This window comes from Stigmatopora nigra, chromosome 16 (assembly GCF_051989575.1).
Source record: "Stigmatopora nigra isolate UIUO_SnigA chromosome 16, RoL_Snig_1.1, whole genome shotgun sequence".
NCBI classification, from domain to species: domain Eukaryota; kingdom Metazoa; phylum Chordata; class Actinopteri; order Syngnathiformes; family Syngnathidae; genus Stigmatopora; species Stigmatopora nigra.
This window is the reverse complement of record NC_135523.1, coordinates 6,326,949-6,345,132: the sequence shown is the minus strand read 5'-3', so window position 1 is coordinate 6,345,132 and position 18,184 is coordinate 6,326,949. Positions and strand designations below refer to the sequence as shown.

Below are 18,184 nucleotides of genomic sequence, written 5' to 3'. Positions count from 1 at the left end.
GTGCGGATGCGGGCGGATAAGAAAACAACCACAGTGTGATGCAAAAATACCTGCTTTCTTCCCATTAGACATTTTCCAGTCCCTAAGTGATGAAGGACAGGCGTACCAACATTTGCACATGTGAGGTATTCGTGAACATATATTTACATCTATAGTTAAAATGGGTACGCATGCTCACGTAAACAGTTCTGTGTAGATTGAAAGTGTTTACATAATTATGCTCCAAGAGTATGTTTAACTTAAGTGTGACCTTTGGTTGCATTTAACCCGTGACAAAAGGTGGTGCCAGCCCCAGAGATTGACATCTTGTGATCACCAAGCCTTTAATCATAGTAATAAACTGCCTGCATTCTTTCTTTGTGACTTTGTTGGCACGCACAATTTGGCAATTCCGCTATTATCAGATCATCTGTGCATCATCATTAACGCTACATGTGTTTGCCAACTCTATGTTTTCCCTAGCTAATACCCAGATTGTTGATAAAACGTGCTAATCAGCTAGCTTTGTATTCCTTGCTCGGCTTGGCTCTCTGTCTTCGTCAAAGAAACCACACTCTTAATTGATCTTGGGGCCTCATTCTTGGCTCCTTACTCTGCAGTAGTCAAAACATGGGGTCTATTCATAGCATAATGAGGGTTTTGCTCTACTGAAAAATAACAGTTCATTTGTAAAACTATGTACAAGGAGGGCGGAGAGGATGGGGACTTCCCCAATAAATCTAGCAGTTGGCGCTTTGTTTCTCCAACTTTTCTTTCTTTAAACGCTTGACATATTGCAAATAAAAATATGAATGTAGACAAAATGTCTGGTAATTTTTACTACTCGCACTTCCTTGGGACAACAAGTGTCACTAAAAACAACAAAAAGTCTAAGGGACTACTTCTCTAAATGAGCAGCACCTTTACCTTCCTAAAAACACAATATCAAATATGTAAGTATGTGATCTGTAGTTGGAATACTATCATGGCCTGGCTGCTTACATATTTCAAATCAAATCTATGATAATAGATCCGATTGGAACATACCACGCTAATCAATGGAAGAATGTTGTGGATTTAACTGGTCTATCAAGGGGGATCAAGCAGTATGTGTTTGTTGGCGTGGAGTTTCACTTTGATCTTGTAAATGAAGCCACACTCCACCAGCCTTGTACTGAGGTGGTGATGCACAGATAGACTCAGACGCGTATACACAGATTAAAATGACTGGGACCTTACGGACCATCCATCATGCTCTTGGAGGTCAATGAAGGCTATCCAATAGATTTCAACTAAGGTTAATTAATGTAAGTGGAGCCTGCCTGTAGGGTGGTTTTAGATGTGTTTTAATCTTTGTTTTTCTTTAAAACAGAGGAGCTACAAGCATTCTCTAAATGCTGCCTCTGGGTATGTGATGAGTGCATCATTAAAAAAAAACAACATTATTTTTTTTTTAAATATGCCCTAATAATTGGTTATACTGGCTCTCCAAGAAAAAATAAAACAGGCTTGTTATCTCATTTGCCAACTCGGATTATTATTTTACTCTATCTACATTATTTTTTTTGGATCAGATATATAGTGTGGACATTGTGGAAATTAAGTATACCATAGTTTGGAAGGTACAGCATGAAAAATAGAGCATCAAATTAGAAAGTCTTGGGTATCCCATATATTCTAAAGATGCAGGAGTCTAAGTGTTGTAATTAGAGGTTAAAAAAGTACTTGAACTTTATCACTTCTATTTAAAAAAAAAGTGTGATAGTAAGATGCAAGGTTTCGTTTTTACCAACCTGTTTTGAAGATCTCATATCGTATGGAGAAACCTGCTCCATGAGTCTCGTAGTCAGAGACAAACTTGATGAACAGCTGGTTTCCAGAGGACACGACGGGAGAGGGGGCTATCTTTCCACAGTACTTGCCAACCAGCTGACCACTTTCGTCCAACCCATCTCGGACTTCCACGTAGTCATACCTGAGTGAAGAGAAGAAAATCAGTGTTAGAAGTAATGTATGCATAATTGCATGGGATGAATATATATTTTCAAATAATCTGGATCATAATATTATTCCACTATATTCAACACACCAACTCAAAGACTGCTGATGTACATTTCCTTTTATGTGCACTGAACCTGAGGAGCAGGTGCAAAATCTATTAAATAGCCACACACGCAAAAAATTACATGCCAATGGAATTTAGATCTCCAACACCAGAGGGGAAACAGCAGACTAATTGAGTCAGAACTGGATTTAGAGGCAGATAAGCTTTGAAATAGGACTCTGGGAAAAGAAGACATGATGCATAGAGACACACTATGAGGTATGTAGATGTTGGCAAAGATCATCGAGGGTGGTCCAAACAGCCTCAGGTTAATAATATGTGAATGCCGGTTATTATCCTTGGCAGATACATTTTAATTGAATAGTCAGTTGGGGTAGGCTCAATCATTCCCATGACCAATGTGCATAGAAGTGATATAGACAATAAACCAGTGGAAGTCACAAATTGTTACTAGAGAATTACTCAATTATTGCATCATTGTTACCAGAGATTTACCTAGATGGAATGAAGAAAACATGGATCTACACGTGTTCATAGCTCAGTTTGAAATTATATCCCTTAAGTGGGACCAAACTTGTATCTACTTGTACTTGTTTTGCGTCATTTTCTGTAGAACTATTTCATAGATGATCAGGTTAAGATTTAGAGATTCAGTGACTATTTTTGGGTTCATTTCACAATTGGAAAATGGACACTGCACCATTTATAAACAATGGTGTTCAATTTGTCTAGTAAGAAACCAACACAGATCCAAAGTAAATCCGTAAACCTGCATATACTGTTATTCCCTCACTTGCTCTTCTCTTATTGTTACTCCGTTGGGTCGATTTTAGAGCCAACAAGACATGAGACCGTTTTCGTTTTTTTAAGACATTTTGAGTAATATTTTTTGCCTGTTTCCTCCTTTACAACTTTTGCTCATTCTTTGTTTCCCTCCTAGCTGTGGGAACGGATTTGCTTGAGCAACTTTAACAAGTGCTATTTTGTTTCAGCTTCTTTATCAAGTCCAATGCAATAAAACATTTACCAAATTCACATGGCATTTACAAAATTATTCTCCCTATGATGTGATTTAATGTTTAGGGAGTTTCTCTTTAAAGGATCCCTTGAACTAAAATAATTTAATAAAAGTTTAATTACGCTTTGCTAGTTTGATTGATCCCACTAACGTATTTTTCTGAATCAAACACAATTAAAAAAAAATAAAATCATAATTGGTATCCATAAATTTTTGTTTGTACTGTACCGAGATGTTTTTTTTATATACCACATTTTTCCTGAATGAAGACATTACATGAGCAATGTATTTTTTATTTTATTTTATATATTAACAGCTTTAAAAGGTCTCTTTTAATGACCAAATTAGCTCCTCACACCTTCAGGAATAGTTGTTTATTGCATTTTTAATCTTTCATCAACAGCTCAGATGGTGCTAAGAAAGGTGACACAATGGTGTCTGTATGATATGCCAAAAAAAGAGCTGGCAAAATAGCTTCATTGGGTCTTGATGAGTCTTAGCCATACCTCCAGTATTTCTGCGTTAGACTCCCTATTCTGTGTGTAAATCATTTAGACTCTTATCATCTGGAAGATATTATGTTGAAATTGCTTCAGGGGGCAATTTGCCGCTTCTAAAAAGCTTCTTCTGTCTATTCTAGTGCCGTTTACACCTGCAAGGATTTATTTCAAACCCTGAGTCTTCGGAAATGACAGAGGTCATGTATTAATCTCATCTATAATGATTAAGCAAACACAGCCTGAATTTAACTCCCAAAAGGCCCCTCAGTTTCAGGGTTAGCATGTCGTCGATACCCCAACCTGTCAAGTTTAAGTAGAATTTTTGTCTTTGAGGTGTCACGTAGCATCATATCACTGGGCTGAATGTTGTGTATATAACTGGCGACAATATGATTAAGATAAACGCTGTGCCTATTTATTTGTCTTGTCTGCTCTGGATCTGCACACATACACACACACAGTGTTAATAGTGAAAATGGTTTGTCAATCCAACGGGGAAATTAAAATGAAAAAAAAAGCGGGGTGTTCAGAGGGGAAAAGGGGTGAAAGTAATTCTGTACAACCTTCGCTTCACCGACTCAAATGTATTAGCCTGCCTCTTTCTCCAGGCACATGGAGAAAGCAATTGGCTTGCAGTCGACAAGAACATTAGAAGCTTCTTGCAAAAGGCTAAAAGAAGGCAACAAACCCTCAGCCTGACAATCTTACAGTTATATTGCCTGTAGAGTCTGACTACAAATATTAAATGTCTATATGAGGCTATATTTCTTAATCAGGCCCTGAAAATTTTTGGACATCCCCCAAAAAAAAGACTCCATCTGTGATTTGAGGATATCTTTGTTTCTGTCACTATCCTTAAATAAAAACTGCCTTATGAAATTGTGTTACCTACAACATGCTCAAACATCTCAGGGTAACACGATGGCCAAAGAGCTATTACAACTGATTTGCAGGTCTGAAGGCCCCAGCAGACTTGAAGAGGAAAATTAGCTTTTGTCAGCTGTCAGGAAAGTTGGGCCAACAAGCTCGCAAACTGTCACTCGGTGCGCCGACACAACACCATTAACGTTTGTACAAAATGATGGCTGAGGTGTTTTTTTTCTTGCTTAAATCTGGACTCAAATATAAAGGTATTTCTCCCTTGCTTACCCTTCCATGTTATTCTACCTCACACATGACATTCATTAGCTGTCACGCAAATACCAAGATCTATTCCATACCCTATGTGCTTAAATCAAATAATTCAGGTACACTAAATGATGTCTAACTTCATCAATGTATTATAAAACATACCAAAATGTAAACATGTAAGGTACTTTCAAATAGTCCATCAAATGATCACTTTTTTGAAGACATTTAACACAAATGTACTCTTTCATGACAATAAAATCTATGTACTATAGCTAAAAAGAAAAGCACTATTGTGAGCCTCCATCACATTCTGCTCCCCAAATCAATGTTGAAGTGTCTGAATGTGGCAAGCACAGCAGCATAAAACACCCACCAATCAGAGATGATGTGCTTTCAGAAGTGGTTCCTTGTCAATGTGGGAAGAAGGGCGTGATTACTCCGCTCACCGCGCCATTGCCACAGGGATGGTTGGGAAGATAGTGAATGAGAGAAAATTCTCCGCCCTCAAAAGCCCAGCTGTACCCATCAATCGGGTCTCTTTGGCGTGAACACCCACCAACATGGCCACACTCAGTTGGGACACAATTTTAGCTGCCAATGTTTCTGCTTTTGTGGCCTATGCATACTTCTCAACAGCAATTACCATTATCACTGATGGATATTGCCATCTTGGATCTTTTAGTTTTCCATTAATTCTAGCGTTCTGTAGATGACAACAATCATGTTAATGAAAGCGGCTATTTAAACTCCATTATTGTATGATGAGCAAACATGAAAACATTAGGTGTGAATGTGATTAAATGCTGCATTGTTGATGACAAGTTTACTCAAAGAAAGAAAGCACAATCTACAGGAAAGAGAGAGAGAAACAAAATGAAAGAACAGAAGAAATAAATTGGGATAGTACTCCCTCATTTCTGTGGCCCATTACATGCAGGAATAGCTCTCATTTGTCCCACCTTGACATTTGAAAGGATCTCTGATTGCAAAGAAGAGAGAAGCAGGCAGAGGTGAGCAAAGCGAGTTCTCCTTAGGGGTCGGTGCCAGATCATCTGCCATTGCTGAAGCAATGAGAGGTCAAGGGTAAAAAAAACAGGGCAGGAAGGGCGTGAAATGGCACAGGGTGGCAAATATACCCTGTTTCCATATGAAATGTCTTTCTACACAAAAAAAGAAAATCACCAAACTACATATACAAACACTAAGATTATTTACTAGTTTGATGATCACACTTTAAAGGGAAAATGTGAATCCGAGTGGAGCGATGCAGGATTAGCAGTCAAATCAAACAAATGTGGAGGTGTCGGATAGATGTAAACTGCATTCTGGGTTGTGCATGCTTCAAAAAAGAAGTATCATACACAACTTAAATGAACCCGATAATCTACTTGGAAAAATAAATCCGAGGAGAGAAGAAAAAGTAACAGATATGTAGATCGGATGATCCATCTGAGACTTTTCTGCGAGTAGTACTGGGCGGTAATGAGCTACAAGGACTGGAGTGTATGACATTCAAAGTGGGCAGTAGATGTGGCAGAAGAGGCGAGGATGGGGAGGAGCCGGGTTGAAACTGAGGTCAAGCTGAGCTAAAAGCTGTTGGGTGCTGTTTAAATCGTCTCTGATGGTCACAATGGACAGGAAAGAGAAAAGAGTTGTGTTATGGGTGGGTTTTGGTCTGTTAGAAGAATAATTATTTATCTGGCAGCCATTGAAAAAGTACAAAGGCATAGCTTGAGAAGAAGGAAAGATAACATTGATAAATAAACAATAAAATCTTTAGAAATCCAAATTGCACCTGGAAGGAAGTAACAGAAAAAAGGCTGCATTCTTTGCTTTGTTAGGTTGCTTGTTAATGGCTCATTTAGTTAAGATGTCTTTCCTATAAAAGGTCCTTTTAGCTTTGTTTCTAATGCATTGCATTTTAATGTTAGACAATATTGATCCAGCATTAACCATCAATTTATCTAAAAACCTAAAGTTATTGTTTTTGTAGGTCAAGAGTGAAAAATGATTTTCATCTTTCCATCTATCTTGAATTATTAACATCACTAGTCACATACATTGAGATATCATCAGTGGGGTTCATTTCCAAAGAGTGAGAATAAATAAGAGGAAAGAGCTGAAAAAGATAGAATCACAAAATACACAAATGTTGATTTCATGCTGCCAGAAAAGCCCACAAAAACTTTGGACCCTTCATAATTTGCAGTTTTTAAAGTTCATGAGCTGAAACAAAGTGTGTCTTCTTCCTCAAATGAGCAGCTACATGCCCAAAAAGAAAGAAAGAGGGGACAATGGTCGGCCGGGTGTCAAAGATCAGTCCCGGCATGTTGTTGTGTGACCGGGTCATTCACTGGACACACTGCTACAAGTGGAATAGATTGTGGTCAGACCCTGAGAAAATGACTAGCTCTGAATTGTCCTCTGTATGGACAATCAACATCTACACATGGACTTACACATACAATAACCTCATGCAGGAACAGGATATTCCTGGTTCTTAACAGGAAAAGGAGGGGGGTAAAAAAAAACAGCAGTAAAAATAAATGATGCATGTGGATGTTTAATCATTCGTAGCTAACTAATAATTGGACACTCTTTGAAATTTCAAATGGCAGATTTTTCATGTGGTAACCTTCGGTCAAGGTCACCAAATATGGTTCCAATGAGACCAATGAGGTCTGGAAGCACTCTAGTAGGTTACTCTCACTCTTGGGACATATTTAAGGCTTTTAAAAATAATTATAATGGAATAACATGTTAAAAAAAGTTCTGGCTAGCAAAAAAAGATGGTAAATAGGTACTGATATATTAGACACAGAGAAGTTAGTGTATAAAAAAGTATACTGAAGTAGTTCTGCTTCTATGAGTTGAAAAATGTAGTAATCTAACGAGAATGAATTGCCCATTTTTAAAAATGATTTTTTTTTATGAATGGTTGGAAGGGTATTGGCAGTCAATCTGCTAATGAGACAATGCAGCAAAATCTTTCACAAAAACACATGCACACACTAAGTTGCACACAACAATTACAGCTGTCCAACAAAAGATAGAAAGCTGTGAAAAAAACAGTGGCAGCAATGAAAAAGAAAGAGCCACTTAAGTGAGTGGAGATCAAGCAAAGAGCAAACAAAGCGAGAGATTGTGAGTGGCTCGAACTCAATCAGAGCGCAGCAGGCAAGCGCCCCATCAATCACTGTATGCTTGTCCTGTGGCCGAATCACGCCACGTTGAGTGGTGGACAACCACCGGCAATTTGAAGCCCGCTGTGCGTAAACAGAGTTACCTAAAATGACCCTGGGGATCTCGGGGTCTAGGGCTTAACTTTCCACCCTAGCAACTCTTTGCCAAACAACAAACAAACTATAATTCAGGCTGATGGCCTCTTGGGATGGTCTTGATTCTTTGAATAAAGCTTGTTGTCGTTGCGGAGACTTTTCTTGTGACTATAGTGGATTTGTTTAAGCTCTGGGCTACAAACAGGAGACACGGAACCAGCACTACATCCATCAAAATCACGGAATGCAAATAAACTTAGATGAGTGAGCAAACATAGGCCAGGCAAGCCTGTTCCTCTTAAATATATTGAAGTCCTTTACCAAATCAACTCAAGAGCATGTTAGCATTGCAAAAAGGAATCTGCTCTCAATTGGCTTCCTTAAACAAAGATTAAATAAGTAGGAAGAAAATTCAAGTTACCACCATAAACCTAGGCTAGTGGTTATTTTTCTCCTAACAGTACTGTATTATATTATTCTCTGCAAATCCTGTTCAGGTTTTTGGAGAATGTGAGCATATGATGAAAGGCAGACAAAATTTATTGATTTCAATACAAAGTAATTTTTAGCATGATTTTCTAGTTATATATCCTTTTGTAGCAACATGTCAAAGCAATTTAGAAAGCAACTTTTTTTTTCGATGAAGCGAAGGCTGGATCGGTTTGGAGTATAAAATATATCTGGCTAGATGAAAGAGTAAGAAGAGAAGGGAGGGAGAAAAAAAATCTGCAGCATCCTGACATCTGAGCAACATTCCATCTCTTGCAAACATGAGCTTACACAATTCCGAATGTGAAGAACGACGAAAAAAAGGCGTATCTGAAATCCAGCAAGTTATTTATGAACACTGCCCCTTGTTCCCATTCCTCCTTTTCCTATATTCTTCGACTGCGAATTGCACTTCCCCCCCGCTGCGAGTTAGAGTGGCTCACCTCCAGCTTGTGGTCAGGTTGTGCATGAATCAAAGTGGTGACAGAGCAGTGGGGAGTATGGCAGATGCCACAGCCAGAAAGCTTTTCAATCAGGTTGCCCTTCCAAGTCTTAGGCAAGGTGAAACACTTCACCGGCAGATTAAAAAAAGAGAAAGAAAAAAAAAACACCCACGGTCATCCGCACTGCTGCATCATTTCTATCTCTCGTTGAGGGCCTTGCTTTAATCCTGCTCATTAGGCACAAAATAACCTTTTTGTGTTTAAAACTGACGAAAAGAGAGCATACTGAGTGTGAAGGTCAATTGTGTTTCTGTATGCTGGGCTCTTCTGTCGCCTCTGGTTAATTGATAAGATTAACACGTAATATTTATAAGCAATGTGGCTTTTATTTGCCTTTAGTGACTTGCCTGTCTTGTACTTGTTGTATTTTTTGCAATGTTTAAAGTGGTCATTCAAGTTGAAGTTTTCATGTTGACAAAATATGTTTGTAATAATTGTTAGGAAGCGCAAACAAGACATATTCAAAGAAGCGTGGACGTCCCGTCATTGTAATTTTAGATGCAATTTGATTTTTATTGTCATCTACTGCATTGGTCTATTGGTGTGCAAAATAGCAGGTGCATAATTTGGGATGTTTTTCTCAAAGGTGGTCATTATGAAAACCGCTGCCAACCATCACAGTTTTATTCTGTCAATTGCAGCTCCACTTTGGACTGGCATTGTGAATGCCATTCTTTCTGACGAGAAGTGAAAGATAACTCAATTCAGGAAATAAAAGCAATTATATCAGCAATGGTTTTCAATAATTGTCACAATTATCTTTTAACATTTATAAATTGTTTTGCTGGGCAAACAGGGGTTTCTATGCAATGAGGGATGGTCCATCCATCCTCATATTTCATTTAATGTAATATATATATTTTAGTTTTTTACTGAAAAGCTATTTCTACATTTAAAGAAATATTTTGTGTTAAATTTGGCCACCATGATAAACAAAATACTCTTCTTTCTATTTTAGTTGAAACAAAACAAAGGGCAGCAAAAAACAAAGTTGATAGTGGTCTCAAGTTATCAATATGAAAAAAAAAACTATTAAGTGATTAGCAATTGCTTACTTAATCTATCAGGTCTCGACATACTTTTGCAACAGAAATGTATCGGAAAAAAATAAAAATCACATAATACTCCTAAATTATATCTGCACCTCCATGACAATAGTTGATAAATTATATCACAGTCCAATGCCCCTCTGGTGGGATCGCAGAGGGAGTAGGAACATTAGGAAAGAGAAGGCATAGATGCTTTCAGGCTTTCACAAAAAAGGAACTACTATGCTGCTCCACCTCTCCTCGCCATGGAGTCCCTCTGGTATTCAGGTGTAAAGGCAAATAGGAATTAGAGAGGAGATGGCCCAAAAAGACCCTTCTGTTCTTGACACCCACTTCCTATGAACAGGTGGCATTCTCTTTCATGGGGATTTCAAATGCCATAGGAAAGACTAACAATAGATCTAGGGTACACAAAATACAATCCCCCTCCCTCTTTCCTGAGCTTTGGAATACAAACCTGGTTAGTTATACCAGGAAGGGTCATGTTGTCTACTGGAAAAGGGGTCCACAGCAGAGAATGTTTGCCCTCCCAGCAGGCCGAACGACTCCACAGGGGCAACACGGCAGGAGCTCGAGGTGGAAGGAGCTTGTTTTTTTCCCCTTCTTTTTTTCCAAAGGGGTCCCGTAGAGTAAAAGGAAGACTGAAATTCATCAGAGGAAAGAAATGCTTTCCACACTTTGAGTTACAGGCACCTGATGGCATTTTTTTTCCAGACTTTTGAACCATGGCGAGGCAGGATGCTTTCATTTCTTCACCCTCACAAAAGGCTGCTTGAGAAGGCATTCTTCAAATAAGTTGGCTTGCCGAGTACCACTCTACCATATATCTAATCTAACCCCCTTCTTCGTCTACTTCATTGACATTCTTTCAGAAAAATCCTTAATCCCAACCTTGATGGAAACAAATGCTGCAATAGACTAACTGACTCCCTCTCTGGCTCCGACCTATTTAACAAGACATGTTTTTGCGAATAGTCAGCAAATCTGATGTTATCAATGATTCATAAGGACTGTCAGGATCATATGTATTGAAAGCTTCTTCTAGTCCATGAATCAGCAGGGGCGAGTAAGATGGTGAGAACAGCCTGGAGCTACAGATTGGCGATTGAAGCTTTCGACTCAGTTTAACATTTGCGGGTCTGTTTTAACAGAATACACTGCAAAAAACACACAACTTTCGACTATTTTAATTCGCGGATCAATTACTCTTTTGAGCGTGTTTAAACTATCTATTTTTTTTTGGCTTAGCTGAACAGATAAAAAAGTCAGATAGACCTTCCAACATTTATAATCACAACAAGCCGATTTGTTTATATAAAATAAGTGTGTGTGATAAGCGATCTATTTGATTTAAGCAATACCTTTTCAACCAATTTAAGGGCGTGTTGACTTCAAATATTTGTCCGGACACAGGGTATGCCTCTGGCTCAGACTTCATTACCCGAAACGGTCTCCCCCTTTCAACTCTAGTCTGTGAAAGTCCACAACAGTGCGTGAAAGGTAAACACGTTCTGCATTCAGAATCGCAGGGCTCACTTAGTCGCCTTATCTTTGTGATGAAGTGTTTTCCTCCTCCTGCTCCTCCTCCGCAACTCAGGATCCACACCCGTGCACTTCCCCAAACAACCCCAACAAGGCTATCGTGCACATACAACGACACCAATGCGTCCAAAGTCCACTCTGTCTTCCCCCCACCTCCTTTTTAACCGGCCCACTCTGAGTGCTTCTTGTTTGGTTTGCTGATAACAGCCATGTTGGGGAACATGTGGTGCATGTGTGTTCCATTTGCCCACTAATTAGATTGCAAAGGCTGTGCACTGAACCATGCACTGTAGTGCCCCCCCCACCCACCCCACCACCACCATCACATCTCCTCCACCCACTTTGCCAGTCCATCAGATAAGAAGGCCATTCTGTCTCTCATCAATGTCCATTTTGCAAAGGCTGATTATGCCAACAGATTTGTAACAAAAAAGTTTGGAAAAAAGCCCAACTAACTACGCAAAAGTACTCCAAAACAGCCCACCCACACGCAAGACGTAACATATTGAGGAAAACAACAAAATATATGACTTGAAACTGGAAAAACCACCGAAGGGTGGCTGATACTTAAGTGAGAACATCACACGAGCTGGAAATCCATGTGTGGTAAGAAAAAAAATCTAAGTCCCGTGGAAACAGCTCCATTAAAAAACCATTAAAAATGAAACATCAGTACATCTGGTTAAAAATAGACACATTTTGAGGTCAGGTTAGCCCGGCTTTCCAGTTTCATCTCTACATGTTTCGTATGAGGTGTCACAAAAATATCAATCAATCATTTGTATTATCAGCGGGAACGTCTGAGATTAGCCAATAGGATTTGGGCCAATTCTGATTGGACATTGTAAATAATAATAATGCAATTAGCCTACCAGTGCCACACCTATAACATTTAAGTATAATTAAAACTGTAAAACAACAAAAACTCATCATCCCTCCTGTGAAAACTCCTTACAGAAGCACATCATTCTGTCATACCAACTCCTCTATATATAAATTATTATGTTTACTAGGGAAAAAAAGAACATGCCCTCACACAACTCTAAGTGTCATATTTTTCCACAAATGTCACCCAAACGCCAAATGGCAAGGTTGTCTAATTTCAGGGCAGTCACTGACATTAAATGTACATAATTCTTAAAGAACATCTACCAAGGGTCCAAATATTAATAACAAGAACATTCAACTAAATCACACTGAGTCTATAAAATCACGAGCTGGAAATGAAAAAGAAGAGCTAAATCCAAGATGATTCGATGATAGCCCACATTTAAGATCCCACCCCCTTGTCATCCTGAAAAGCTGGCTTCCTTCAGCCCTCGCAGACTAGATAATTTTTCTCCCCCCCCCCCTTTCGTCTGTGTTGAGACACACAGGAAATTCATTCCTGGCTAATTTGATTAGCACCATCATTGTCGCAGGCATCCCCCCCACTCCTCTTGTCTCTTCTTCACACACTCTCTTGGACAGTTTAATAGTCCCTCCGGTGTTGAAATATGACCCCAAGAAAAACCGGGGAGCATCCAGCCTTAAAAGACACCAAACCATTAATCTAAGGAAGGAGAAAGGCAGGCTAAAGTGGGTCTGAAATCCAGGATTTTAAAATAAAAAGAAACCTGCAAACAGATACAGGAGCCATTCAGGGAGGGACAAAGGGAGAGTGGGTCCAGGTTTTAGGGTGGAGTGGGCATACAGTAACAGGATCCAGCAAAGCCCTGTACTCTCTTGAGCCCTGCAGCGTAAACAAACAGCTGAGACAGAGGCTCCGACACACACACTCATTGACAGACAATCTGACCAAGACAGTCTGCCTAGATCAGGCTCACCTCCAGGCACCCACACAATGACATAGACTCATCACATTAGTGTCTGTCTATGGTTTCATTTGCTCAAACTATCAATCTGACAGCAGATTTGTAGACTTCATTGAGTGGGACTGCTCACAACTTTTAGTTTTGAGATTCATCTTTCATCTTCTAAGCATCTCACTTGAACTTGCAACTACACAGTTTGAAATAAATAGTTCTCCAAGAATTGCTCTGCATGCATTTTGTGTCTGAGTCAGAGCTGCAAAGAAAAATCCCCTCGGGTAATGATGTCTGGCCAAGTCTGACAACAATATTAAACTTGTATTAGTCCCAAGTCGTGTGACTCTCTTTGGCACATAGAAAGAAAGCGAGGAGATTCTACAACCACAGAGGCATTTCTTAGTGACCTACTGTGTGCCATGCGCGCTTAAGGTCACCATAAGCACAATAAATGACCGCTAGATGGCGCAGTTTAATGTACAATCTGCTCCAAGAGGTTGGAGGGAGAACAGAGAGGTTTATACCTATAAAAGGACACATGTCAAGCTATCTCCTTTTAAAAGTTCCACTTATTCCAGGTTGTTTTTCTCAACCTTCAACCAATCCTAATCAACTTTTATTACAATAAAGCAACATACCCACCCCATTACATTTCTAAGCATAGTGGTCAATAATACTCATTTTTTTGGAAATGTAGTTTTACACAACAGATTTCAGGGTGTGTAAGTTGACTTTTTCTGAAGGTCAGAATCATTTTGTTAGGCACTTACTTGCACTCTCGATCTTCGAGGTCAAAATGTGGATTGAAGTTGATGAGGATCCGCTGGTGGGGGCCAGGAGCCGAGATCACCCATGTACAGCGTTGGGAGGAGGTGTAAGACATGGGGTACCCGGGAGAGGTGAGGTAGTTGGCATTTGAGATTCGGATGTTGCCTCCACATTTGTCTACAAAATATGAAATGAGCACAATTGAGAATGAATTTAGCCAGACAAAAGAACAAAAGAGGGAATGTAGCGGACTGCTGGTTCACAGTTTAACCCCAGACAACCACTGCTTGAAACTCAGCGACGCTTTGTTAACAAAGTACAACACAACTATGATTAAACAGATGGGATAAATGTAGCAATATACTACAATTTTAAAATATGAGGACATATCATTTCAAAAAAAAGGCTATAATGTAAAAAAATATATAAATACTTCATGTTTTGAAATTATTTAAGAAAACGTTGACTTTTAAAAAAAATATATACATTTGGTATGAATGATGTGCCTGAATACAGAACCACATCTAAGATTAATGTGATTTGAATTAAGTGAAACATTATTTTAATAACTAGAAGTTTTCACATTTGATGAAGTAATATTAATATTGTAATGCAAGAACTAAATCACAAAGCCACATTTTAAGTGAGCTTTGCTATGATGGAGCTTGTGAGTTTGCCTCAAACTGATTAGTAACAATCAAGCACTTTTCATCTAAAAAAAAAAACAACAATAAAAATCTAATGTGATTAATTAACCTATATAGTACATAAAATTGTTATTTCAATCAATATCAGACATCACTTACCATTTTTAAAAGCCTTGACCACCAAGATGAATCCCATCCACAGGACAAAGACTAATCCACAACGCATCCTTATTTTGTCAGCTCCAAATTAAAATGAGCAAAAAATCCCAGTTAAACTCATCCAGAAGCCTTCTTGTTGGAAAGGCTTTCCTGTTTTACCTTGGCAGTCGTCAAAAAACAACCAAACAAACAAAAGTCTCACTTATTTTAAAGCTTATAAAGATGATCTTCAGGTTGCTGGCATCCTGCCTCTCAGCTCCTGTTTCCTCTCGCATCAACGGACTGCACTCTCCTCTGGAACCCGGAGTTGGCCATATCCTCGCCACGGAACCAATGTGCTCAATATAGTCAAAAGAAACGAGGAGAAGAAGAAAAATCACTCTCCTTGGGGGTCCTTTTTCGTCAAACAATGAGTTGGCAGCGAACAATCCACCAGCTGTGGAGAAAAGAAACACATTTTAGAAGGTGTCCGCGTCCAGTTGAAATTTGGCACATAAGTTGAAAGCTTTGACAACTCAAAAGCGACTAAACCCTAGTTGAGCACTCTCATTAGACATAAGGGTCCTTAAATAATGAGTCCTCTTAACTACATGAGAGGTTGAGGTTGGCCCGCAACACATTGCAAAAGTGCCTTGCCAGAGTCATTCAACCTTTTTTCTGCGTAAAAGCGAAGCGGCGCTCTGACAAACAGAGCGCCAGTCGTCAATTATGTGACATGCCTCTCTCTTCCTGTCCTTTCTCACCCTACCATCTCCCCTTCTTTCTCTATTGTCCACCTTCTATTCAACCCCTTGTTGTCATATAAAGGGGCACAAGACATTAACGAAAGATTGCTTCTTACATCACTTTAGGTTAAGGAATAAGACTTATTCTCAACTAGACTACATAATGACCAATGTATTATGTTTTCTGATCACATAAAATTCACATTCTAACATATTTTAGACAGAAAAATGCACTTGTTATCATGCCCCTTTCTTATCATGCATTTATTTTTATTTTTAATCTAGTGCAGGAGATTTAGCACACACAAGTTCTTATCAAGACCAAATATTTGGGATCTTGTCCCAAAGAACTGACACCAAAATAAACACTGAAATTCATAAATGATAGAAGCAGAATTGTACTGGCATTTCACTCAAGGCTGCTTTTATAGGATCACGCTGCACAAATATGAACAAAGACATCTTGTTTTGATTGTATACCTTCATCTTTAATCCTGTAAACAATCTAACCACCAGTATAACCACAACCCGTGATATTTTATATGAATTATATGTAACACTTTAGGGTTTATTTGTTTAAAAAGACCACTAAAACTCAACTGGGGAAGTTATCACTCAGGTCTTCATTAAAAAACAATACTCATTATTTAAGTTTTTGCCAACATGCAGTAAGATCTATATAATATTTAAGTAATTAAAAATAAAAAGGCAGGATTCACCTGTGCGCGTGCATCAAGTCCAGCCACAGCTTTCGTCAAAACGCCAAATATTACAAAGTCTTCTTCAACATAATTCGAAATTACTTTAAACAGAACGATCTCCTTTTTTATGGGCAAAGCGCAAATCTTGACGAATTTCCCGATGTAAAAAAAAAAAAAGACGCGCAGCCGATACCCGAAGATTCCTCGCTGTCTTCCCCGCGTTCGTGCGCACTTCCCCGGGCTTCTTACCGGTGATCACTCGCACGTTTTTCCCACGTTTCAAGCCCACCCGATCACTACAAACCCACAAGTGTCCCTTCCTTTAGATCGAGACGATCGTTTTAAATAACATCAGGCGACTGGTAAATCCACCGCGGGGCAATTTGAACAAGTTTGTTCGCGTCCGCGTCTCGTGCGTGCGCCACGGCTGCCGCTGCTCCCACTGATGGAAAACGCCAAAGGTTTGATTGGAGTGTCTGCCAGCCTCCATGACACGCCCCCTCTTTTTTTTTATTTTTTTATACAAGGGATGAGTACGCGGACGCGCGCGTGTTAGTCGAGGTGCGCGCGCTTGTGGGTGCGCGAGTTCACACAGCTGTCTTTTCTCTTGGAGCGGATATGCTTTTATTGAACTTCATCCGCTGACCCCTGATAGTTTGAAGGTCACAACTGAGGCAAATCTGCCATTTGGTTTGGCTCATTCTATGAATCTCGCAATTGTGGACAGTAGTTAAAAGTTGTCTGACTAAAATCAATATTTCTAATACAGTCGTATACCTGGCGGTCAGGTGGTTGAGTGGTTTGTGATTTGTCCTCACAGTGGGTTCAAATCTAGGGTGGTCCACCTGTGTGGAGTTTGAATGTTCTCCCTGAGTCTGCGTGGGTTTCCTTTGGGTGCTCTGATTTCCACCCACATTCCAAAAACATACATGGGAGGCTGATTGGACACTCTAAATTGACCCTAGGTATGATTGTGAGAGTGAATGGTTAATTGTCTTCTTGTGCCCTCCAATTGGCTGGTCACCAATCATCAGGGTGTCCCCCGTCTGTGGCCCAAAGTCAGCTGGGATAGGCTCCAGCACCCCCCAAGACCCTAGTGAGCATAAAAGTGGTTCAAAAAAAATGAGATAAGATGAGTTATATACCTGTACTTATGAAATGAATTGGTTCCAGATGTGGTTTCGTAACTTGTACTTTTTGTAAAAGATGCTGTGTACATGTAAAACCCTTAATCTGTCCATATACTACCAACTAAACCCTGTCAAAATGATAAAAGTACAGCAATTTTGTATGAAATACGTGAGAAAAACATTCATTCATTCCTTTTCTGAAACACCTACAACGCTCACAAGGGTCACTGGGGGTGCTGGAGCCTATTCCAACTTACTTCGGGCCATAGACGGAGGACACCCTGAATCGGTGACCAGCCAATCACAGGGCACAAGGAGACAGATAATCATTCACGCTCACACTCATACCTAGGGGCAATTTAGAGTGTCCAATCAGCCTACCATGCATGTCTTTGGAATGTGGGTGGAAACCTGAGGATACCCGGAGATATCCCACACAAGCTCGGGGACATGCTCCCGCAATCTACTTTGTTGTTAGGGTTAGAATTCATGGGTGGGCAAAGCAGTCCTGGAGGGCCACTGTAGGTGGGTTCAGCTTTTTGTTCCACAGACTATTTAACCAATGGGGGTTGAGCTGGAACAAAAATCACCAGAAAAATGTGACTAAAATGTCCACTGAATGACTCAATGAGTTTAATAACTGAACATTGTGAGCCTGGTGCCCTGTAGGAGGCGTTGCGCAGTGGAGACAA

The 18,184-nt window shown here is 39.6% G+C and overlaps 1 protein-coding gene across 4 annotated transcripts in view; it reads right to left on the bottom strand.

Annotated features, from left to right (window-relative positions):
* Positions 1–16,840, bottom strand: part of nrp1a (neuropilin 1a) — a 44,818-nt gene extending 27,978 nt beyond the window's left edge. For 2 of the 4 annotated variants that reach the window (XM_077735475.1, XM_077735478.1), the window contains exons 1-4: positions 16,381–16,838; positions 14,937–15,372; positions 14,133–14,307; positions 1,773–1,954 (exon numbers count right to left, since the gene is read on the bottom strand). In XM_077735475.1, coding sequence (XP_077591601.1) covers positions 1,773–1,954; positions 14,133–14,307; positions 14,937–15,003 — 424 coding nt within the window. In that variant the 5' untranslated portion in view covers positions 15,004–15,372; positions 16,381–16,838. Of the gene's footprint in view, positions 1–1,772; positions 1,955–14,132; positions 14,308–14,936; positions 15,373–16,380 lie in introns of all 4 variants that reach the window. The other 2 variants (XM_077735477.1, XM_077735476.1) reach the window with 2 other exon arrangements.
* Between the last annotated feature and the right edge of the window lie 1,344 nt (positions 16,841–18,184).